This window comes from Podarcis filfolensis, assembly GCF_964270895.1.
Source record: "Podarcis filfolensis genome assembly, chromosome: 1".
Lineage (NCBI taxonomy): Eukaryota > Metazoa > Chordata > Lepidosauria > Squamata > Lacertidae > Podarcis > Podarcis filfolensis.
In genome coordinates this window covers 115479812-115503890 of record NC_139604.1, presented here as the reverse complement: position 1 = coordinate 115503890, position 24079 = coordinate 115479812, and the positions used below count along the sequence as shown (strand labels likewise).

General features: G+C 46.0%; 2 protein-coding genes across 2 annotated transcripts in view; both read right to left on the bottom strand.

Annotated features, from left to right (window-relative positions):
* LOC310762864 (kallistatin-like) overlaps window positions 1–18490 on the bottom strand; it is a 46664-nt gene extending 28174 nt beyond the window's left edge. The window contains exons 1-2 of the mRNA XM_083614517.1: window positions 18187–18490; window positions 8084–8212 (exon numbers count right to left, since the gene is read on the bottom strand). Of these exons, the coding sequence (XP_083470643.1) occupies window positions 8084–8212; window positions 18187–18475 (418 nt within the window). The 5' untranslated portion in view covers window positions 18476–18490. The remainder of the gene's footprint in view (window positions 1–8083; window positions 8213–18186) is intronic.
* On the bottom strand, window positions 103–2059 carry LOC310765789 (serine protease inhibitor A3N-like). Its single transcript, XM_083621283.1, has 3 exons — window positions 1573–2059; window positions 1130–1277; window positions 103–435 (listed from the first exon to the last, which is right to left on the bottom strand). Exons 1-3 carry the CDS (start codon window positions 1773–1775, stop codon window positions 244–246), a joined length of 543 nt encoding a protein of 180 aa, XP_083477409.1. The 5' UTR covers window positions 1776–2059; the 3' UTR covers window positions 103–243.
* Window positions 18491–24079: the final 5589 nt, after the last annotated feature.

Here is a 24079-nt window from a genome sequence, read left to right as displayed (position 1 = left end):
ACACCCCCCAAAAGATCATGGAGTGAACGCTAGAGAGCACACTTAAAATAAACAGCATATTTTTTAAGACTGTGAGAACAGAAAGAAAAACGCCAAGTAATATTGCAGACAACTAAATCAGTGCTTTATTTCTTCGGTTTGGGAACATGTGACAGTAATCACTCTGATACCTAAAAACATCTTATCAATCATGCTTCATATTGGAAACCACATGTTTTCTGTGCTGCAACAGAAGTTGAGCAATCATGCCTCAGCAGGATTCATGACTTTTAGCATAAAGATGCTGGTATCAGTTTCCTCGTCAACAAACTCCAACAGAAAGGGGCGATTGAACGAAATTACAAGATGAAGGGAGGTAGGAACAATTTCAGTGGCAGTAGTAGCTACAGCTTCAGTGCCATTCTTGTAGCCATTTAAATAAGCTTTGTGAATAGCCTGCAAAGAAATACAAAGAAATACAACAAAAATTAGTGCAAGATTGTTTCTGACTCAGGGTTTTATCATGAGAAAATCTAGGATGTGAGGGCAATCTGGCTGCGACATCTGTCACCCCATTGATCGCAAGGGTTGATTCGGCTGATCTGGCTGGCTAGGCGGGTGTCCCCTTCCTCCCTCACCGCTCCATGTGCGTCCCTCCCGAAGCTGCGCGCTCGGTGGAAGAGGACGACCACCCCCGATAGAAGGAGTGTACCGTTCTTCGGTCAAGGGTATACGATAGCTGCGCGCCCCTGCTAGAACCTCCAAACAAGCTCAAGGTCCTCCTGATGTTTTTGGATCCCATCAGCCCCAGATAGCATGGCCAAGGGAAGAGGGAGAGCTGGGGCTTAAGAGTCTCTCCATCAGTTCTGTTGGGAGATCAGCTCCATTGGGGCTCCCCCCTCTTCTGTCATCAAGCACCACTCATGCCATTAGGCTATAGTAGAGGGAGAGATGGGTTTTTGCTGCCTCTTAATCATCCTAGCTGGAATAGCAAATATTTTGGCTCCTCCTCTCCATGAGAGATGCAATTGTGGTTCAAGTACCCCAAATTATGTTCATTTGAACATAATTCAGACAAGAGGGTACCTCTGGTGAAAAATGGAGGATGCAAGAAAATATAGATCAACCTGTTGAATTTTGAGAAGCCTACCTTGGAAATCTTCACCTCAGGCATCCAAGTAATTCCAGAGAGGTCTGCTTGATCTCTGAATACCTCCGTAATATTCATTCTTCTTAAGATCCCTTTCATAGAATATTTGCCAGAGATTGTAAGCCTTGGAAGGAATAGATCTATTCTCCTGTTGAAAGAGGAACCAGAGGCTAGTGAGGTATTGCTTTGAAAAAAAAGTGCCAGGAGGATTTTGGGTGTCATATGGCAGGACAGAATTCTAATCAAAGATGTGCTCTCTAAAGCCCACATTCCTAACATGTTTGCACTCCTGTCTCAGCGATATCTATGCTCAGTTGATGCTGTTCTGGAATTACAAGGCACTTGGTCTTTACACAGCCTATCACTACCCCTCAAACTCACAATGATATATTTACACCTACAAATATGTACTGCACTCTTTCCACTATAGCATGCACACTTACCGTGATTTTGTTGAATTCCTCCATTTTAACAAAACATCTTTGCTAAGAGCATTTTCCAACTGCTTCATTTTCCCTTGGTCAGGAAGAATAAATAATGCTGAAACATTGCTCTTGTAAGGGAGCTTCACAACCTTGCAGGACAGGATCTTATCATGGTAAGTCTCAAACCAGCTGTCTTTGTTTATCATAGGGACTTTCACCATTGTTTCCTCATCCACATAGAAGTCTCATTCTCTTGTATTCAGAGAATTGAAAGGTTTTTCCCAATTGGCTTATGGAAAGAACATTACAGCATACATGTCATTTAATTCTTCAATATATTGTCATACTCAGAGATTTTAATAAAAGCTCCTGTTTTAGTGGCATCTTACTGTGCTGAGATACCTGCCTTTATAGCTCTGTTCTTAATCTAGTTCCCAATTACTTAATCTCATTTCCAGGAAAAGGTACTGACAATATATTTGATTTGTTTCGATAATGGTGGAGGTCCAATTTTCCAATTCTGCCACCTTGGCTTCAAAGGAATGAACTTGATCCCAGGGGACCAGGAACTCATTGCACCTCTGACATAACCCATGACTTCTGCCCCATGGGGAGATAATCATACATAGGGCCGAGGGTGCAAAACCCTAGAAATCCGATGCAGAGAAAGCCTTTGACAATATTTCTTGGAGTTTTATGAAAAAGAACTTACAGGGTATGGGGGTAGGCCAAGGTTTTGAGAATGGTATAGGTGCAATATGTTGGGAAATTCAAGCCCTTCTCATAAGAAGCTGGCAGCTGTCCCAGGCACCTGGCTTGAATCCCGGTTGACCTCCCTGGCTGCATTCCCCAGCGAGCGCAGGCAAGGTCTCTATCGGCGATTCTTCTCAAACGTGAGAAGAACACACCCCTCTTTCCTGCCCCCCCCCCAGGCAGGGGAAAGAGATAGACAGAAACGTATTTACATGCTTTTATTTCTGTCTTTGCAGCGTTACAAAAAACATGACTGCTCTCTTCAAACTCCAGCAGTGTTGTGACAAACACTTCCTGTACTTCCTGTACAGCTCATATTACACTCTGAGGTAATTCCGGTGTGTCACACTGTGAAAAGACTGCCCCTCTGTTCCCACAAACAGTCCCAACATTCCCATCATGTTTACATTCCAAGCTAGGACTTTGCAGCAGCATTGCTTCATTATCGTAACATACTCCCCCATAAGAATCAATGTGCGCTGCGAACATAGCTTGATCCAGAGAAGAAAACAAACAGTTGTTATACATATAACACTCCCCTGTTATTTCAGTTCCACCCTTGGAACTACCCGCCACTGGTTTCCCCAGTGTACCTCTCTGGTTGTCTGACTTCCAAGGAATGAGTGCATCTGCATTACCTTGGCTAGGGAATGTAGTGTTACGCTTAGCAACTCCCTGTTGTGTCTTTGTCTCTGACTTAGACACAGCTTCAACCTGTCTTGAGTTGTCAACAATAGTAACACATGCAACAGCTGAGTTAGCAAACTCTTTGGAATACCTCTTGGGTGGTACACCCTTTGTAACTCTCTCGGACCTGCGTAAGAGGTGCTGATCCTCTCTGCTCACTGGTTCAGTCTCAGGACTCTTTGGAGAACCAGTTCCAATAGTAAACAGTGGTTCGTCCTCCACCTGTGAAGGTCTAGCCATTGTGTGAGATTTCCTCTCAATGACTGTGTCAACTGAGCTCCTTGAGCTATCACTGTCACTCTCAGTACCACTGTAATCAGTAAAATCATCATCATCATCTGAATTGTCCTCAGTGGGAAATGTGTGAACAATGACTCTCTCCTGTTCAGGAGCACTCTCTAGAAATTTTGTGAGAATCACCTGACCAGATTCAGACAAAATTACTCTGTAGAGACCCTTTTCATAACCCACAAAAATGCCTTTGGCATTCTTTACTCCACCTGGAGCTTCAGTCCTCACTTGGGACCCAAAAACCTTAAAATGGGCTACAGAAGGTTTTCTGTGAAATAGCTTTTCAAAAGGAGAACATCCCAAACCTTTTGAAACCTTTCTCAACCACGAGTAACAAAAACACAATAGTGATTCCGCCCAAAACTCATGTGGCAAATGTGAACTCAGCAATTGCGCCTTCATCCCATTTTGCAATTCTTTGTTCACTTGCACACAGACACTTTTGTTCCATGCTCCTGCAGAAACAGCAGTCTTGTGCCTTATCCCTTTCTTATCCAGGAAATCCTGAAAATCCTGTAAAAGAAAAACTGGCTTTTCATCTGTGAAAAGACAATCAATGTTAGCATCATGAACAGTTTTAACCTTGTCACAAAACTCTTTAAACCTTTCTAAGGCTTCTTGTGGTTTCTGCAATATGTATATCCACACATAATGAGAGAAATAATCCACACACACAAGATAATATCTTGCATTGCCTCTAGATGGTGCTAGAGGACCAATCACATCAGCATACACTCGCTGAAATGCTCTGTTCACTTTGGTCGCCTTCCGGACGTTTCTCGCCATACCTGCAAGAGAAATCATGTTAGATAACTTCTCATAAGAAGCTGGCAGCTGTCCCAGGCACCTGGCTTGAATCCCGGTTGACCTCCCTGGCTGCATTCCCCAGCGAGCGCAGGCAAGGTCTCTATCGGCAATTCTTCTCAAACATGAGAAGAACACACCCCTCTTTCCTGCCCCCCCAGGCAGGGGAAAGAGACAGACAGAAACATATTTACATGCTTTTATTTCTGTCTTTGCAGCGTTACAAAAAACATGACTGCTCTCTTCAAACTCCAGCAGTGTTGTGACAAACACTTCCTGTACTTCCTGTACAGCTCATATTACACTCTGAGGTAATTCCGGTGTGTCACACTGTGAAAAGACTGCCCCTCTGTTCCCACAAACAGTCCCAACATTCCCATCATGTTTACATTCCAAGCTAGGACTTTGCAGCAGCATTGCTTCATTATCGTAACACAATATACTCTGAACAAAAGGCCAAATTAATTGTAAATAATGTGGTTACGGAACAATTTAAGATAGAGAAAGGGACACGACAGGGATGCCCAATTTCCCCATTGCTTTTTATTTCGGTCCTGCTGAACATGATTAGAAGGGACCGGTTGGTTAAAGGTATACAGGTCGGAGCTAAACAGTATAAACTGAGAGCATTTGCAGATGACCTAGTTTTGACCTTACAGGAGCCTGAATCTAGTACTAAAAGAGTTTTAGAACTAATTCAAGAATTTGGCCAAGTGGCAGGATTTAAACTGAATAAGTTGAAAACTAAGATTTTAGAGAAAAACCTAACACCAATCGAAAGAGAGAAGTATCAGAATGAAACAGGTTTAACTGTTGTGAATAAAGTGAAATACCTGGGGATCAATATGACAGCTAAAAATGGGAATTTGTTTAAAGATAACTATGAAAAATGTTGGATGGAAGTGAAAAAAGACTTAGAAATTTGGTCAAATTTGAAGCTTTCCTTGTTGGGTCGAATCGCAGTTATAAAGATGAATGTATTGCCTAGAATGTTGTTTTTGTTTCAAACATTACAAATTGTGGACAAGATGGACTGTTTCAAGAAGTGGCAGAAAGACATTTCTAAATTTGTCTGGCAGGGCAAGAAGCCAAGAATAAAATTTAAGATATTAACTGATGCAAAAGAAAGGGGTGGATTTGCCCTGCCAGACCTTAAACTTTATTATGAAGCAGCAGCGCTTTGCTGGCTGAAAGACTGGCTACTTCTTGAGAACACAGACATTTTGGATTTAGAAGGTTTTAACAATGTTTTTGGGTGGCATGCATATTTGTGGTATGACAAGGTTAAAGCACATAAAGCATTTAAAAACCATATTGTCAGGAGAGCATTGTTTAATGTTTGGGCAACATATAAAGACTTATTGGAAAATAAAACTCCAAGGTGGTTGTCACCAATGGAAGCGAAAGCTCAGAAAAAGCTCAATATGGAGGCCAAATGGCCGAAATATTGGGAGATTTTGGAACAAGAAGGAGATAGATGGAAACTTCAGAGTCAGTTAAATCTGCTATGATTAAATGGGCACAAGATGTTGGACATAACATTATGTTTGCTGACTGGGAACAGTTGTGGACCACAGGTATGAAATTTACGGCATGTAACGCCTTAAGAGAAAATATTATGAAAATGATATACAGGTGGTACATGACCCCAGTCAAGCTTGCAAAAATATATCATTTGCCCGATAATAAATGTTGGAAATGTAAAGAAAATGAAGGTACATTTTTTCACCTTTGGTGGACGTGCCCTAGGATTAAGGCTTTCTGGGAAATGATTTTGCATTTATAATGAATTGAAAAAGGTATTTAAATATACCTTTGTGAAGAAACCAGAGGCCTTTCTCTTGGGCATTGTCGGCCAATTGGTGTTAAAAAAGGATAGAACTTTCTTTATGTATGCTACAAGTATTGGAAGACGCAAGATCTACCCACTCTGGAAGAATGGCAGACGAAGTTGATTGACTTTATGGGATTGGCAGAAATGACTGGCAGAATCCGTGACCAGGGAGAAGAGTCGGCAGAAGAAGAATGGAAGAAATTCAAGGACTATTTACAAAAATATTGCAATATTAATGAATGTTGAGTGATGTTGGATTGAAATTAAGTGGTTTCTAGCTGTAATGGCACACAAGAATATGAAAAAATGGTGCTTTTTTTCTTTGTATATAAGTAAGAGTTTAAGCTACAATAATTTAAGAAGATGGATAGAAAATAAGGGGTTTAATTGTAATGCTAGGAGATAAGGATTTGCTGGATAAACAATTTGAACTGGAATACAAGAAGGGGAGGTATGAGGAGGTCAGGGAAATATGTTATTGAAAAATAAGTTATGAACTTTATGTGTTTTTATTATTTTTTCTTTTTAATTTCTCTTTGTATAAAATGGAAAATTCTAATAAATATCTTATTAAAAAAAAACCAACCCTAGAAATCCCTCCATGTCCTTACTGACTTTCTACATGCATGGTTGGTTATGTTGACGTCGTCATTGTCGTTGTCTTTCTGCTGCTCCAAAGCCAATGTGTTCAAATGACACAAAAAAAGGAGATTCAGACTAGACGTTAGGAATAACCGTCTGACGTAAGAGCTGTCCAACAGTGGAATGGACTCCATCATAGGTTTTTACCACAGCTGCAACGGGTGAGCTCCGATTGCAGTAAGCAAGTACACTGGTACTGTGAGGGGCAATGTTTGGCAAAACGACCCCTGAAAAGGCTTGGAAGGAAGCTCAAGCCAAAGGAACTTCGGCAGTGTCTTTTTGGTGTCCCTGGTGGGGGGCAATCCAGGCACAGAGAAGAAGATCAAACAGACCGGTGAAAGGCCTGACATCACTGAAGCAGCGACAAGATGGTAAAATCTCTATTTCTATATTAAAATAAACGTAAAGTGGTAGCAGCAGCAACAAAACCTAAAAGGAAATAAGAGAAGAAGAAAAAGGGGGAACTCGGGGGGGGGGACCCCTCGCGGAGTGAGTAAACCCAAAACAAAATAAAGAGTAAAAATAGCGGAGGGGAAACAATGCTACCACAAAAGTAAAGTGAAGACAGAAGAACAGAAAAAATAGAGAGAGAGTGTAAAGAAATCACTCAGGTTGCAATTAAAATATCTGAACAGCACACTATCTAAAATGGACTTACTAGAAAGCGCAGAGCAGTGCAGGCTGCGTGTTATTGGAGCTGGGTAGAGTAGAGCAGCCGCTTTGAAACTGAAGGTCCTTGAAGGAAAGATAAAGACAAAGGAATAAGGAACGCTGTGGGGAAAAGGAGGGGAATTTAACAAATAAGATGGTGACGAGGATCTGAAGACGCTGGGTAATCACTGAGAAGGAGAAAGTGACGAAGACAAAATAGTGAATGTGAGGTTTAAAGGACGACAGAAGCTGGTGAGCTGAATAGATAAGAACACAGTGACACACAATGGACAAAGGAGGAAAAACAGCAGTAAAGGAAAATTGAAGCAACAGAAGGACATCTGGTGCTTGAAAAAGAGAATGCAAAATGTCTCATGCAATTAAAAAACAGACGACTGGAACTGGAGGTCAACAGCAACAATTAAGAAGAAACTCAGGCTTTGAAGAAATTGATTTGAGAGAGCTTATCATAAGTTTGACGGCGGACATTGGAGGAATGAGAAGAGATTTGGAGGAAAAAATCAATACAATTGACAGGAAATTAGAAAAATTAGAAAACAAAATGGGGAAAATGAAAAAGAAAATGAAGAAATAAAGAAAAAAATAACAGAAGTCTTAGAAGGAATGAAGGAGACAGATAAGAAAGTACAAGAAATAAAGAATAAAAATCAACGAATGGAGGAGATGGTGAAGAAAATCAGCAAAGAACAAAGGGAAGAAAGAAAATAAAACAAAGATAAGACATTACTAGCAGGTATTAGGCTGCTTCTATTCCGCAGCCTCCTTCAAAACCAATTTTCACTATCACCTCCTTTTTCATACCTGCTCCTCTTCTCTCCTTTCCTGACATTTCCTGACATTACTTACTAGAAAACGCAGAGCGGTGTAGGCTGCCTGTTATTGGAGCTGGGTAGAGTAGAGCAGCCACTTTGAAGTTGAAGGAAGGGAATTTAACAAATAAGATGATGACGAGGGTTTGAAGACGCTGAGTAATCACTGAGAAGGAGGAAGTGACAAAGACAAAATTGTGAAAGTGAGGTTTAAATGAGGATAGAAGCTGGTGAGTTGAATAAATAAGAACACTGTGACACCCAATGGACAAAGGAAGAAAAGCAGCAGCAAAGGAAAATTGGATGAAAGATAACATCCTCCAAACAAAGAGTAAGAACAAGTTAACCATAGATGGAAAAGAAATAATAATTTTATGAGAAGTCATATCCAGGTTGAGAAAAAAGAGACAGCAATTCCGATTTCTAACAAAAACATTAAAGGCCAAATCATCTGCTCTTGAAAATTCTGTGTCAGAGGTGGGGAGACTGTGGCCCTCCTGATGCTTTTGGATCCCATCAGCCTCAGATAGCATGACCAAGGGAAGTGGGAGAGCTGGGGCTTAAGAGTCTCTCCATCAGTTCTGTTGGGAGATCAGCTCCATTGGGGCTCCCCCCTCAACTGTCATCAAGTCCCATCTTATCAAGTCCCATCTCAACTCATGCCATTAGGCTATAGCAGAGGGAGAGATAGGATTTTGGTGCCTCTTAATCATCATAGCTGGAATAGCAAATATTTTTGGCTCCTCCTTTCCATGAGAGATGAGATTGCATGATGAGTTCCCACCTCCCCCCAGTGGAAATAAAGACACATGGCACAGATATTTTAGGTTAATGGGCTAAATATGGCCACAACTTTATTGGTTACAGGTGATGAGTGGTATTGGCTTAGGCATTGGTCCTAACCGACTGTCCAGCTTCAGCCTGTTCGCTTGAAGTCTGGGAAGGGTTAACCATCAGTAGGGGGAGTCCTGCTGATGCACATCAACTAGGAACTCCCCTGGGGTCACCACTCGGGGGCGTGCCTTAGGCCCTCACCTCCACAGGCTTTGGACAGGGAGGGCCACGCCCCCCCCCCGGAATCCTTTATCAGACTACCCTTTGATATGCGAGGGAGGTGATGGCGCTTCCTCCCCCCCTTCCATCTTCATAACAATAACAATACCAGTGCCTAACTGCCACTCGAGCAAAAGCTTGCCGCCAATACCCTCAAACCTGCAACCAGTACCTAATCCCAGCCATCATATCTGCCAACCACACATTGTTTCCCACATCGGAGGTGTTATGTACTAAAGTTCTCACCCTGGGCCAGCAGGGGGATACTGTAGATAATAATAATAATAATAATAATAATAATAATAATAATAATAATATATTATTTATACCCCGCCCATCTGGCTGGGCCTCCCCAGCCACTCTGGGCGGCTTCCATAAAAACCAAAAATACAGTAAAATATCACACGTTAAAAACTTCCCTGAACAGGGCTGCCTTAAGATGTCTTCTGAATGTCAGGTAGTTGTTTATCGCTTTGACATCTGCTGGAAGGGCGTTCCACAGGGCGGGCGCCACTACCGAGAAGGCCCTCTGCCTGGTTCCCTGTAGCTTTGCTTCTCGCAATGAGGGAACCGCCAGAAGGCCCTCGGCGCTGGACCTCAGCGTCCGGGCAGAATGATGGGGGTGGAGACGCTCCTTCAGGTATACTGGACCGAGGCCGTTTAGGGCTTTAAAGGTCAGCACCAACACTTTGAATTGTGCTCGGAAACGTACTGGGAGCCAATGTAGGTCTTTCAAGACCGGTGTTATATGGTCTCGGCGGCCGCCCCCAGTCACCAGTCTAGCTGCCGCATTCTGGATTAGTTGTAGTTTCCGAGTCACCTTCAAAGGTAGCCCCACGTAGAGTGCATTGCAGTAGTCCAAGTTTTCACTCAGGTCCACGTCAGTTATTTTAGGTGGGAAACCCTGGGTTGTTGTTGCTACAATGTTGACAGCCGGCTGCCTATAAAAGCAGGCCGGCTGAGCTGTTTGCTGTTCAGTTCTGTCCAGCTTACAAATAAAGAGCTGCTCTGGAGAAATCGCTGTGTCGTCTGCTATGTTCGCCCACAACTTAACACTGGCGACGAAGGTGGGATCGATGGACATCAGAGCACAGCCAGATGCAGCCACCTCTGAGCAGAGCGGAATCACTGAGCTGAATCACTGAGCGAAATCACTGAACAGAACCAATACAGAGCTGACTGTTCTGGCTAGTGCACGGTGTTCCATCCATTGCCCTTCACCACCGTTTGCACCAGCCTCTGAATCATGGGACTCCTACCTTGCTCGGTTCGACTGCTACCTCCAAGCCAACGAGCTGACGCAAGTATCACAGGAGCGTAAGCAGGGCCTATTCCTCAGCCTCTGTGGGCCTGAGGTGTTTGAGACGGCCCGAGCATTGGTTGCACCTGAAGCAGTCCAGGCAACACCGTGGGACACGATCCAAGAGAAGCTCCGCAAGCACTACGCACCAAAGCCGTCCAAGATTGCTGCCCGCCATGCATTCTACCACCGGAACCAGGCAGAGGGGGAGTCAATCAACAACTACACCACTGCCCTGCGACAGGCTGCAATGCACTGTGAGTTCTGAGATTTAGACGATGCCCTGATGGATCAAATCGTCTGCGAGGTCCGGGACATCCATCTGCAACGGCGTCTCCTCGCCAAGCCAGACCTCACGCTACAGAAAGCCATTGAGGAGGCTGTGGCCTCAGAAGCTGCTGAATGCTCCGCCCAGGAAATCCGCAAGTCCAGCAGCCCGCGTCTTGCTAGGAAGCCAGTTCCAGTGCATCATGAAGAGGCCAGCAGTGATGAGGCATCCTCCAGTGAAGACGATGACGTGCACCAGACAAAGCGGGAGCGCAGGAAGTTCCAACAGAAGTCCAAGGGCCAACCAGAATGTGCCGGCTGCAGAAGCAACCATTCCCATGCCAAGTGTCGATTCAGAGACGCCATCTGTAGGAAGTGTTCCAGAAGGGGCCACATCGCTAAGGTCTGCCGATTGGCTCCGTCTGACACCCCCCTTCACCGACTCGCAAGTCCAAGTCTTCACTCCAATCTGCCAAGGAAAGCTGTTTCGCTCTCACCAACTGCCGCTGCCCGTCTGGAACCACAATTGGCCAAACCGACTCGCTTACGCGACGCAAGCTGAACGTCACGGTGCTCATTGAAGGAGCTCCATGTGACATGGAGATCGACACCAGGTCTGCCCTGTCCATCGTGTCTTGGAGCACCATCAAAAGACTGGTACCCAGAGTGTCCAAAAGGCAACTCGACTCTCACCGCGTACACCTGAGAGACTACCAGGGAAACGACATTCCCGTGGTAGGCGTTGGCCAGTTCCGGATCGCCTTCAAGGATTTTTCGGGCCTGCTCCGGTTGGTGGTGGTTGAAGGTCAGCGGCCAAGCCTCCTAGGGCTAGACTGGTTTGATGCCCTCGGCCTGGAAGTCACCGGCATCAACTGCATCTCTAACGCAGAGACTGAGGGTCTGGTCAAAGACTTTGCCGAGGTTTTTGACGGCACTTTGGGGCAATATACAGGTACGCCCATCTCCTTTAGCCTTGATCCACAAGTCGCCCCCATCAAGCTAAAGCCACGCTGGGTTCCCTTTGCTCTCAAGGCTAAGGTGGACGAACAACTGGACAAGCTGTTCGCCCAAGGAGTTTTGGAGCCGGTTGACCACGCCAAGTGGGAAACCCCCATCGTCACGCCTGTCAAGCCAGACGGGTCGGTGAGAATCTGCGCTGACTACAAGTGCACAATCAACAAGGCACTTCAGCAGCACGCTTATCCGGTTCCTGTTGTCCAACACCTGCTGCATTCCCTGGGTGAGGGTAAGGTCTTGGCTAAGCTGGACCTTGCCCAAGCCTATCAACAACTGCCCGTCGATGATGCCACTGCTGAAGCCCAGACAATTGTCACCCACCGAGGGGCATTCCGTTGCCGCCGGTTGCAGATTGGGGTGAGTGTGGCTCCTGGCATCTTCCAAAGGGTTATGGAGCGTCTCCTGCAAGGGCTTCCGGGCGTGGTACCATATTTTGATGACGTCTTGGTGTCCGCAGATTCACACCAGCAGCTGTTCGAGCGCCTCCGTGCCGTGCTGACCAGGTTCCAAGAAGCCGGGCTCAAGGTAAAGAGGGAGAAGTGCCAGATCGCCGTTCCACAGGTAGAGTTCCTGGGCTATCTTATTGACGCCTCCGGCCTTCACCCGACCACATCCAAGATCTGCGCTATCCAGCAGGCCCCCATCCCAAAGAACAAGACGGAGTTGCAGGCGTTCCTGGGGTGCTGAACTTTTATAACATGTTCCTGCCCCACAAAGCCACGGTGGCTGAGCCTCTTCACCGACTCCTCAGCACAAAGACGCCTTGGGCCTGGGGTCATCGGGAGACGGCGGCCTTCAACGCGGTCAAGGCTCTCCTTTCATCGGACCATGTGCTGGTACAGTACAGTGAATCCAGGCCGCTGGTCCTTGCCTGCGACACCTCACCTTTTGGCATCGGCGCTGTCCTTAGTCACCGTTTTCCAGACAGAAGAGAAGCACCCTCGCCTACTTTTCCAGGACGCTATCTCCGACGGAACGGAATTACAGCCAGCTCAACAAGGAGGCACTGGCACTTGTGGCTGGAGTGAAGAGGTTCCATGAGTACCTCTATGGCAGGACTTTTGACCTCATCACTGACCACAAGCCGCTCCTGGGCCTCCTCGTCGGTGATCGTCCAGCTCCACCGGTCCTCTCGCCACGCATGCTGCGATGGACTGTTTTCCTGGCTGCCTACCACTACCGGCTCGTCCATCGCCCGGGGAAATCGATGGGCCATGCCAACGCCCTCAGCCGTTGCCCTCTTCCAGCGTTTGTGGAAGACCCGGCTCCAGCTTCATCGCTCCTTCTGATTGAGGATCTTCCGGCAGCACCGGTATCGGCTGCCACTGTGGCCTCCGCATCTGCCCAGGATCGCACCATCAGCCGGGTGCTCAACTGGGTGTGGAGGGGGTGGCCACAAGGGCCTTTTGCATCGGAGTTCCAGCCCTTCGCAACCAGACAACATGAACTCTCGGCTCATCGCGGCTGTCTGCTGTGGGGAGACCGCGTCGTGATTCCCCAGGGACTCCGTCAGCGCGTCCTGGAGGCTCTGCACGTTGGCCACCCGGGAATTGTCAAAATGAAGGTGTTGGCTCGGTGTTACGTCTGGTGGCTTAACATGGACGATGCCATCACTGCCTGGGTGTCCGCCTGTCAAGCGTGCCAAGAGTCGAGGCCTGCACCACCGGCAGCTAAGGGACACACCTGGGAGACGCCAAAGACACCCTGGTCGAGGGTGCACATCGATCTGGCTGGCCCCTTTCACGGCCGGACCTTTATGGTAGTGGTGGACGCCTATTCCAAATGGCTGGAGGTGGCCCTGATGCCCTCCACCACTCCCGAGGCCGTCATCCGGGTGCTGCGAGGCCTGTTTGCGATGCATGGGTGTCCTGATGTCCTTGTCTCCGACAACGGACCGCAGTTCACGTCTGGCACTTTTGAGCGGTATCTTTTGGGACTGGGCATCCGCCATGCCCTAACGGCACCCTTTCATCCATCCAGCAACGGGCAAGCGGAGAGAATGGTGCGCTCGGCAAAAGAGGCACTGGCGCGCCTGGACCGGGGAGACTGGCATGAGCGGGTCACCGAAAACTTGTTCGTGCAACACATCACCCCTCATGCGGCCACAGGGCGGAGTCCTGCTGAACTGCTTATGGGCCGCCACCTCAGATCACCGCTCGACCAGCTGCACCCGGACTTTGCCGTGGCCGAACCCCCAGGCTGTGCCAATGCGCCACGGTCATTTGTTCCAGGAAACCAGGTCTTTGCCTGGAACTATGTGGGGGACATTCCTTGGGTGCCAGCCACAGTAGTGGGAGTCACTGGACCTCGCTCGTACTAGGTGGCACTCGAAGACGGACGCTTGTGGCACTGGCACATAGACCACCTTAGGCGCAGGGTTGGGGACTTGGACCCTACCGTGGTGCCCCCAACTGTGCTTGTGGCTCCAGAAGAGACACTTACAGATGGCGAGGCTCCACCTACACCTCCCTCGCAAACTGCCAGTGTGGAGCCGAACCAAGCCGCTTCAGAGGGTCTGCCAGACTTACCACAGACTCAGACCACTCCACTTGCGGAGCCTCCACCCACAGCGCGGATCCAGGGGATTTGGTTTCAACGCCACCTAGGGTCGCACCACAGCCTCAGCAAGAATTGTGTGGCCCCCCGGACTTGGCTACCAGTCCCCGGTGGTCTGGCAGAGTTTCTAAGCGCCCAACTTATTTAAAGGACTATGTTGTTGGACATGTATCACTGTTGGTCTAAGTATGGGAAATGTAACCGATATGCTTTTGTGCCTAATTGAACCATTACGTGTAGTGCTGTATATAAGGAAACCATTATGATTGTAACTAACGCCTTATCTCGGTGGGGAGGGGTGTTATGTACTGAAGTTCTCACCCTGGGCCAGCAGGGGGATACTGTAGCTAGTTTTCACTCAGGTCCACGTCAGTTATTTTAGGCAGGAAACCCTGGGTTGTTGTTGCTACAATGTTGACAGCCGGCTGCCTATAAAAGCAGGCCGGCTGAGCTGTTTGCTGTTCAGTTCTGTCCAGCTTACAAATAAAGAGCTGCTCTGGAGAAATCGCTGTGTCGTCTGCTATGTTCGCCCACAACTTAACAGGAAAGATGTACGCCATCCTCTCAGTAGAGGGCCACTTAGCTGAACTGGTTGTTGGGGTGGTCAATGACACAACCCCCCAGGGCTTCCACTCTACGCGCCACCAAATGTTCCAAAAGCTCCCTGGCTTTGTTTATAGCAATAGAGCACTGACATTCCCTCCATACACGCCTCTCCAGCAGTGGTGACCAAATTAGGGTTGAATCTGGCAATGAGGCAATCAGTTCATTGAAGTCATTGTAAAAGTCCCACATCAAGTCCATGCATTTCCAATAGGCCAAGTCATTTCCCCCCAGCTGAATAACCAGAGCATGAGGGGACCTTCCAAAGTGGCTCTGGCTTTCTCTACAGGCATAAATTCCACCCAGCGCACCCCCTTCCGTGAGATTCAGGAAACTTTTATTTTTTAGTGGAAGATCCAGCCTGCACCCGAGGCCACAGTTGACAGCACGGTTTCTTGCCCAGTAGACAATGCTGTGGCCTGTAATCCAAATGTGCACCACAACCTCTCCTGAAAGCAAAAGAAGGTAACAAAGCCAGGTCAGGTATACCGTGAACAATCACAAGGTCTTACGAATATATCCCTTAAAAGTATCAGACTTCCACCACCCCAAGTCCTTCATCCTTTCAGCTGAGAGTCCCAAATGCATTGCTGTGGTAGCGGCCCCAATCCGAAAGGAGTTGGCCACAAATTCATCTGGGGGTAAACCACAGGCAGCAATCGCCCTTCGCATAGCGCGCATGAACTGATGCAGTGCAAAGCGGGAGCCATCCAAATGTATGAGGAATGGGCCTGAGACGGTCGGTCTCACGTACATGAAATGTCTAGTGCCCTTTACTGGGCATGGCCCATTGTGACTAGTTGCTTGGAGCCGAATAAGGGCCCCCTTTCCCTGCTGATCAGTTTTGGAACATCGGACATGCAGGACTAAATTGGATCTGGACAAGGTCAGGTCTCTCAATAAACTTCCCCGGGCAGCGGAATCTTGTTGGCCAGCTGAAAAATAACCGGGTCTTGTACTTGGACCAACAGATATTTCTTAATTTTTATTATTGTTGTTGTTTGGATTTGGCATAGAATGTCATAGGTTATGGGCCTTCTAACCTCACTGCTGGGAGGCTGCAGCCTGCGCCAGCCCTCCAGTGCCCTTCAGACTAAGAAATCCACACAAGGTTCTATGGAGTAAATAGCATTACAGAAGAAGGTGATTGCAGCTGACTGGATGTTTAAGAGTCTTTGCTGCGCGACCCACCTCCCTCAAATGTACCAAGTATTGCAGAACTTCAGCCTTGGTAGGGGGGGTGTCAAGCCTAGCATTTTTTAATTTGCCTCAAAACTCCATAAAGTCAGACCAAGCCTTTTTATAAGATCTAAGCGTGGACGGGACTACTTCAGCCAATACTCCCTTCAGGACGTCACGTTCCCAAGGCTCCAAAGGTGCTCCAGGAATGGCTGTGGCAATTGCTGCGCCTCTGGGGCTAATGAGCGGAAGCAGTCCATCTGAAAACGAGACAGAGCATTCGCGATGTCATTGTTAACCCTAGGTGTAAATTTGGCGGAGAAATAGATGTTTAATAAAGTACAAAGGACCGGAGCAGGTTTGCCACCCTAGGAGAGTATGATGATTGCTTAGACAGGACCCTGACAACCGCTTGATTGTCAGTCCAGAAGCATACCTGGTGATTCCTGAACTCATCAGCCCACAAGTGCACCGCAACTACGATAGGAAAAAATCTAAGAAGGTGAGGTCACGCGTGATAGGTTTTCCTTGCCAGCTGGTAGGCCAACGCTGAGCACACCAGCACCCCCTAAAGTAGACACCAAACCCCAGGGAACCAGCTGCATCAGACTGTACCTGAAAGTCTGAACGCAGCATCAAATTGTCCTGCCACAAAGAAATGCCCTTGTACTTATCCAGGAACTTTAAGCAAACCTCCAGGTCTGACTTGACCACTTTAGAGAGGCGCACTCTGTGTTGAGGAGCACGCAGTCCCGCTGACAGCTTAGCCAATTACCCACAAATGGGGCAGCCAGGGGACACTACCTGGCATGCAAAGTTGAGGTGACCCAAGAGTGATTGACTCTGCCTAAGGGTCCTTGACTCTGCCTAAGGGTCCTTGAGAGGAAGAAGTTGCAGAATTAATTCCTTAACTGCTGCTAGCTTCTCCCTTGGTAGGCGGATGTCTGTGTGATTGTGTCCAATTCAATACCCAAAATAGGTTATGGTTGAAACTGGACCCTCTGTTTTGTCTGCCACCAAGGTACCCCAAGGTCCTCAGCCAGGGAGGTGAAAGCCTCTAAAAGAGAAGCGCAATCAGGGCTATTACTAGTGATGAGTGAAACGTTATTGAGGTAATGGGTCACCCCTTCAGAACCAGTTCTAAAGCAAAGGGCCCAGTCCAAAACTGTACTAAATGACTCAAAAGCTGCACAAGCTACTGAGCACCCTATCGGCATAGATTTGCCTATGAAATAGGCCCCCTCAACCTAAAACCTAGCCACAGAAAGTCCTCTGGGTGAATTGGCAGGAGGCGGGAGGCCGACTCAATGTTGCACTTAGCCAAGAGCGCACCCCTGCTGAACCTGCGAATAAGCTTTATAGCCTGTTCAAAGGAGGCATATTTCACAGAACAAGGTTCCTGTGGTATCATTGACTGGGGATAGGTTGTGGATCATACGATACTCTCCTGGAGTCTTTTTAGGGACGATGCCTAAAGGTGAAATGTGTAAACCCGCTATAGGTGGCTCCCTGAAGGGGCCGGCCACCCTCCCAGCCAGAATTTATTTGTTTATTTTCTTTTTTTCAATAGCTGGCATTTCCCTAACTGTTTTTGTTTTGTTTTGTTTTGGGGGTCCCCTGAGTTAGGAGGGAATGAAACAGGGATCTTGAAGCCATATGAAAAACCCTTCCCAAGGGTACTTTGCTGCCTCTTTATTAGGGTATTTATCGAGAAGGGTTCTAAGAGGTGAGAGCTTAACAGAAGAGAACGCCAAAACCAAGGGCCAAATTAATACCAGTTTGTGGCTGAATTAATACAGGTTTGCAACTGCTCTTTGGGCGGGTTTGTGAGCATTTCAAGACCCCGGGTGGAAATGCCCCCTACCACCCTGAAAGGGCTGTTTACCTTTAAAACATGAGGACGCTGGGTGGTTACCTAGGCACTTCTCACATTCATGAACATATTTAGAATTCGGCCCCTGGCACACACCCCTTTTATACTCCCGGAAAACCTCACGGTGAGGGACTCGCTTAGCTTCAAATTTCCAAACTTAGAGGGATCTGGCTGCTTCTTTTCCACATAGGGACCCACGTGCTCCATCCAGTAATTCTGGTCGCTCAGGTCCCAGCGGGTGGTGGGCAGCAGGGAAACATTTCTGAATTGTCCTCGGAATCAGAAGGCTTACTTCTCTTGCTTCTTCTTAGACTTCTTTCTCCCTTGCCCATCATTGGTGACCAGGTGCTGTTCTGCAGCCGCTGACACTTCCTGTTGCCCCGGCATCTCTTCCTCTGATGATGTTTCGGAGCCCCCTTCTGCGGTAAAGGCTGAGGTTGTAAATCCTGTAGAATACTGGGAAAGTCTGAGATAGACTGAGAGGCAGAAAGGTTATAATTGGAAGCATGAGCCCTACCACCTGAGGATCTGGCACTGGCAGCGCAGGGACGTGTAGACTGTGATCGCGTGTGAGGACGCATAGATGGATTGCTACCTGATTGTGGAACACTAAATAAGGAGGCTGAAGTGCAAGGGAGCTCCTCCTTGCTTGGTGCAGTAACGAGTATGCATTCAGGAGTACTCACTATTTGATAAGAGGACGCAGTGACCATGGGCCTGAATTGTTGGTAAAAGGTTTCAAAAGCAGAGAAAAAACTGCAACAAAGCCTGTGGGTTGCAGGGCACAGGAAGCTTCCCTGACCCATCTTGAACACAGGACCCACTTATATTGGGGAGTTCTTGGGCAGAAACAGAAGATTGTGCCTGTTGGGTTCTCTTGGAAGCCATTATATCGCCCGCAACAGTAACCCTTGTACTCTAAACTTTAATTGTGCAAATTGGTCAAGCAGGCCGGGTATTGCGCCTTTTCCTTTGTAATTAAGTCTTTATTACAAGAGGACACTTTAGCCCAGCTGGCCTAGTTCAGTATTGATTAAACTGACCACACTTGGAAAGAAATCAGATTCAAAAACCAGTAATCCCCAATGGCCATTGAAACTAGGTTAAGACCAGGTGTGCAGATTAAAGACCGCAGGCCTTCACCTTCCCTTCCTGAACCAACCCCCCCTTTCCCCCCCCTTTATTTCCTTTTTATTTATTTATTTATTCTTTCTTTTGTTTTTGTTTGTGGTCTGTGTTTTTTGTTTTGTTTTGTTTTGTTTTTTTAGAATACACTATAGACCAGCAAGCCTAGTTCAGCACAGTTTACACTGCTTATAGGCAAAATATAGGTAAGAATTCATAGGCAACAACTAGTAAATACAATAGCCAATGAAATTAGGTTAATTAGATTGTGAAAGGAAGATCAATTTGTTTATTATTTACGTATTTTTAAAGGGTCATCTAGTCCAGCCCCCTGCAGGGCAAGTATCTTTTGCCCAATACGGGGCTCAAACTCACAACTCTGAGATTAAGAGCCTCATGCTCTACTGACTGAGCTAACCCAGCTGCTTCAAGTTTATAACAACTCAATATTGAACAGAGTTGTATTACCTTTTCCCCCCAAAAGGGGACGTGAAAGATACTAAAACAAACACCGGCCTTTATGAACAAATAACTCCAAATCACTTATAATAAATTAATGTATTCAAGTTAACTGTGCCAGGCGTAAAGGCAATAAAACTGCAATGATATAATTAAATTTTATTATTACTATTATTGTTAAAATTATTTTATTTTATTTTTATGCTGTGTAGTCAGCTGCGCTTGGTTCTCCCTATTAACTTTAATGAAAAGCATTGTAGTTTATTTTATATATATATATATTATATATATATATATAATTTATTTATTTTTGCCCCACAATCAGGCTCAAAAAACCCACACGTGCAATCAACCACCAACTACCCAAGCATTCAGAACCAACCATGTATCACTTTAGTAGCAACAAGCTGAAGGCAAGCCACAATGTAGCGATAGGGACTGCAGGCTAAGAAATGTGAGGCAATTAAATACCAATGTAGCCAGCTATGTCACAATATAAAGCTGCTAGCACAGAGAAGCTAAACTAGATTATAAACAATGTAGCCCACAGGAGGCAAGTAAAGCTGATGATCAGATAAATTCAAGTTCCCAGAGGGCTCGCATGCAACGGAGCTTAATAATAATAATAAAACCCAAAATGCATCGGATGTGAAAAAAAGGGGCCAGCCTTGCAAGAAACTGCCTCTCCTAAAATGGCTGCCCATGCTGGACCACATGGTGAAAACAAAATGGTGATGGCCAGGCAGCCGTAACCCTGACAACAATAAAGAACCAGCGGCACGTGAGCCATGGGGGGAGGGGAATTAGGCTGAAACCTGATAAACTGGCTGGTAATGCAGTCCCCAGAACAACCCCTTTTTCCTGCTTGCCTCACCCCCCAAACAAGAATAATGTACACAAAAGCAACCCCAGTGCTCCCTGACCGTGTTCTACAGTGACCAATTTAAAAGCTCCACATGCCGCACTGCCCTTTGCCACAGCAAACAGGCTTTTGCCGGCACAACCCCGAACCCTCGGGCGTCCCTGCCACCAATAGCTTAAGCTGCTGCAACAAATTACTCCCCAACTCCTTCTGCAATCCCTCCTGGTCAGCTCCAAAGCACCCAGGGTCGAGGCGAAGGCTCCTGAAACGAGGGGAAGGTTCCAAAGCCGGGAAAAGAGACTTGCAGCAGAGGGCTGCAGGACAAAGTGCTACTCACAGGAAAAGAAACGGCTTCTGCCGGCAAACAGCAGCTCTTAAGGGGGAAAGCAGCAGCCAGAAAAGGCAGGCAGCAGCAGGCACAGCAACTAAAAGCAAAGGGGGAAAGAATAAGCAGGCACACAAGCTCCAGAGCAGGCAACGCAAAGATAAGATCTCCGACAAACTGGAGCAGCTGGGAGCGGCAAAGAGGGAGATCCCAGGCCGCAGCTGAGTTAAATGGAGCAGGCCATGCCCCCCAGGCCTAGAGGAACCAGAGCCTAGTGAGGTATTGCTTTGGAAAAAAAATGTGCCAGGAGTATTTTGGGTGTCATATGGCAGGGGGAGGAAGGAAAAGGAGGGAACTCATGCCTGTCGTAAAAAAAAACTTCCAGGGCTTAAGGGAAGGTCTTGGTTTTGGGGAGAAGTGTCTCCCTATGTGTGTGAAAACAAAAAATTTTTTTTCCTTCCAGTAGCACCTTAAAGACCAACTAAGTTAGTTCTTGGTATGAGCTTTCGTGTGCATACACACTTCTTCAGATACACTGAAACAGATGGACAAGTAATAATAATTTTACGAGAAGTCCTACCCAGATTGATAAAAAAGAGACAGCAATTCCAATTTCTAACAAAAGCATTAAAGGCCAAATCTATATCCTTCAGATGGGAATACCCAGGGGGGGATTTCCTTCAATTTCAAAGGAAAAAGACGACGATTTGAGACATTTCAGGAAGCAGATATATTTTGGATGAAGTACCGAGGAGAATTAGGAGGAGGGAAAAGCAAAGTAAGAAGTGAGGAAGGAAAAAAGGGAGAGCTTTCGGATGAGGTGGAAGAAGAAGAAAGAGCTCAGCAAAGGGTGGAAGAATAAAGAACTACGCCAGTGGTAAATAATCAGACCAATAACTATTACAAAACTCTTCTCCTTTACCACCGCACATAATTTAAACTCTTTCTACTAACTTTACAATTTTTTAACTAATAAAGAATGAAATTTAAATTGTTATCTTGGAACTTAAATGGTTTAAACAATAGGAAGAAAAGGCAGAAAATAGAACGTGTCTTAGAGAGGCAGTAGTAGGACCTTGCTTGTTTACAAGAAACCCACGTCAATACTAAGCATAAAAGATTATTGGTAAAACCAAAGTTAGGGAAATAATTCATCGCATCTGATGTAAGAAAATAGAGGGGGGTTGTAATGTATGTTAAAAGCAAATACAAACCAGTATTGTTATATGAAGATAAAGAGGGGAGGATTGTAATAGTCAAAATATCACTAGAGGGGGAACCAATTGTGGTAGCGGGAATCTATGGATCAAATGAAAGAAAATCAGAATTCTATGTTAAAGTAAGATCATTGTTAATGGAATATATAGATATGAGAATTATTGTGTTAGGGGATTTAAATGGAGTAATGGAACCAGAATTAGACAGATCGCAGAAGAAAAGAGGGGAAAATGAAGGGAAGCTGCCAAAACGTTTTGTGGAACTGGTAAGGATTTTCGATTTAGTGGATATATGGAGATATAAATATCCTGTTGAAAAGGAGTTCACATATTTCTCAGAAGTAAAAATTTTGTATAGTCGAATTGACAGTATATGGATTACTAAGGATATGACAATTAAAGCAGAGAATGCCGAAATATTACCAAAAACACTTACAGATCACAATCCAGTATCAATAACTCTTAAAGGAAAATAGGAGGGGGGGAGGTGGAGAATGAAACAATTGGAAACAATTGGAGGAAACAATTGGAAACAATTGGAGGAAAGGGACAGATGTAAAAACAGTGTGGGATGCTGGGAAGGCAGTTGTTAGGGGATATTTCATACAACAAAACTCAATAGCATATAAGAATAAAGAAAAAAAAGAAAAGGGAGCTTTTAGAAGAAGTTAAAAGGAAGGAAAAATTGGCCTATGCTGTAGGAGTGCAAATATCCAGAGATGTAGTGATCAGGTGGGATTGCTATGAGGAATTATAACAGATATAGAGTAAGCCATCTGTGTCAGCAGTGAAAGCATTGCGTTGACTGGGTTTAAACTATTTTTGATATGATTCTTGATCAATCTACACCCCTGCATCCCTGTTCCATTCCTCTCTTCCTCACATGTCACGTACACAGCAGTTGCTTAGACAGGCAGGCGTCCTGGGTCCTCAAAGATAGTGGGCAAGTTTCTTTGATGTAAGATGTTAATCTTAGGGCCAGGAAGCAGATCTCACATTAAGGGGATAATGGTCACTGTCCTCCTGGCCATCCTTCTTATCATATGTATTGCTTGTTTATTACCTCCTGGGTTGCCAGATGCTCTTCTTTGTAGTTCTGTTCTTTGTTTACTCCAGAAATATTTGTGCTTAATTAGTTTTAGTAGTTTAATTTGTCCCCATGTGGGTTTGTGGAAATGCTCAGAAGAAATCTGATTGGTTCTTAAGAACACTCTGTAAAAAGCTCTTTTGTGAATAAAACTACCTAGGCTGGGGGCTGCGGAGATCTGACACGGACAAGCACAGAGAGACACGATTATACGCACCCTTCCCAGAGTCTTGCTGGTTCAAGCCTCTGTGGGTATTCTTATTAATCAGAGTTCAATCCTTCCTTTACTTTGTGAACGCAACATAGTGGTGCCCCGTGTGAGGCAAACTTAAAAAAGAAACGTTTGAGGCTTGTAAAAAAAAAACCCCTCAGCGTTTGAGGCACAGCAAAAGGAAACCTCAGCAAAAGGAAACCCCCAGGATTCGAGTCCCCTCGGAGCTAGCAACCTGCTATCCCTCGGTCGCGGTGGATCATCTCCTGCAAAACGATTCCCGGACTTAGGATCTCATTTGCTCGGAACGAGCCCCAAAGACGCGCATCTATTACCCTTCAGGTGAGATCATGGGAAGCACGCTTTCACAAGTGCAGTAAAAGCATAGGAATAATTTGTTATTTTTGCTAGCTCAGGCAGGGCATCATAAGCATTTAGCACCCTTAGTAGAAAAATTGTTGTTAGAGATTGCTAGACTGTGTCCCTGGTTTCCAGAGGGGGGTACGTATGACATTAAGAAATGGAATGAGCTAGGAGATGCACTCCATAGACATCCTGAGGCATCTCTACAAGTCTTGCACACCTGGCGTTTGTGTAGAGACGCAGCTGGAAAGCTTTCTAACCCTTTGCTCCAACCACCAGTTGTCTCTATGAATGTTCCGATATTGTTGCAACCCCTAGCTGATCTTAAAAATACCATAATATTGTTCCCTCTATCCCAGCCTCTAGATTTCCAGCCTCTCTCTGAGGACTCTGAGGTCATGCCAAAGGTAATTCCATTGGCACCTTCCTTTGCCAAAGATTTGCCTAGGTCGAATGTAAATTCCATGCCACCCTCGGTGGACCAGTGCCCACAAGGGGCTCAGACCACAGTGCAAAAATTGACTATTCCAAATATG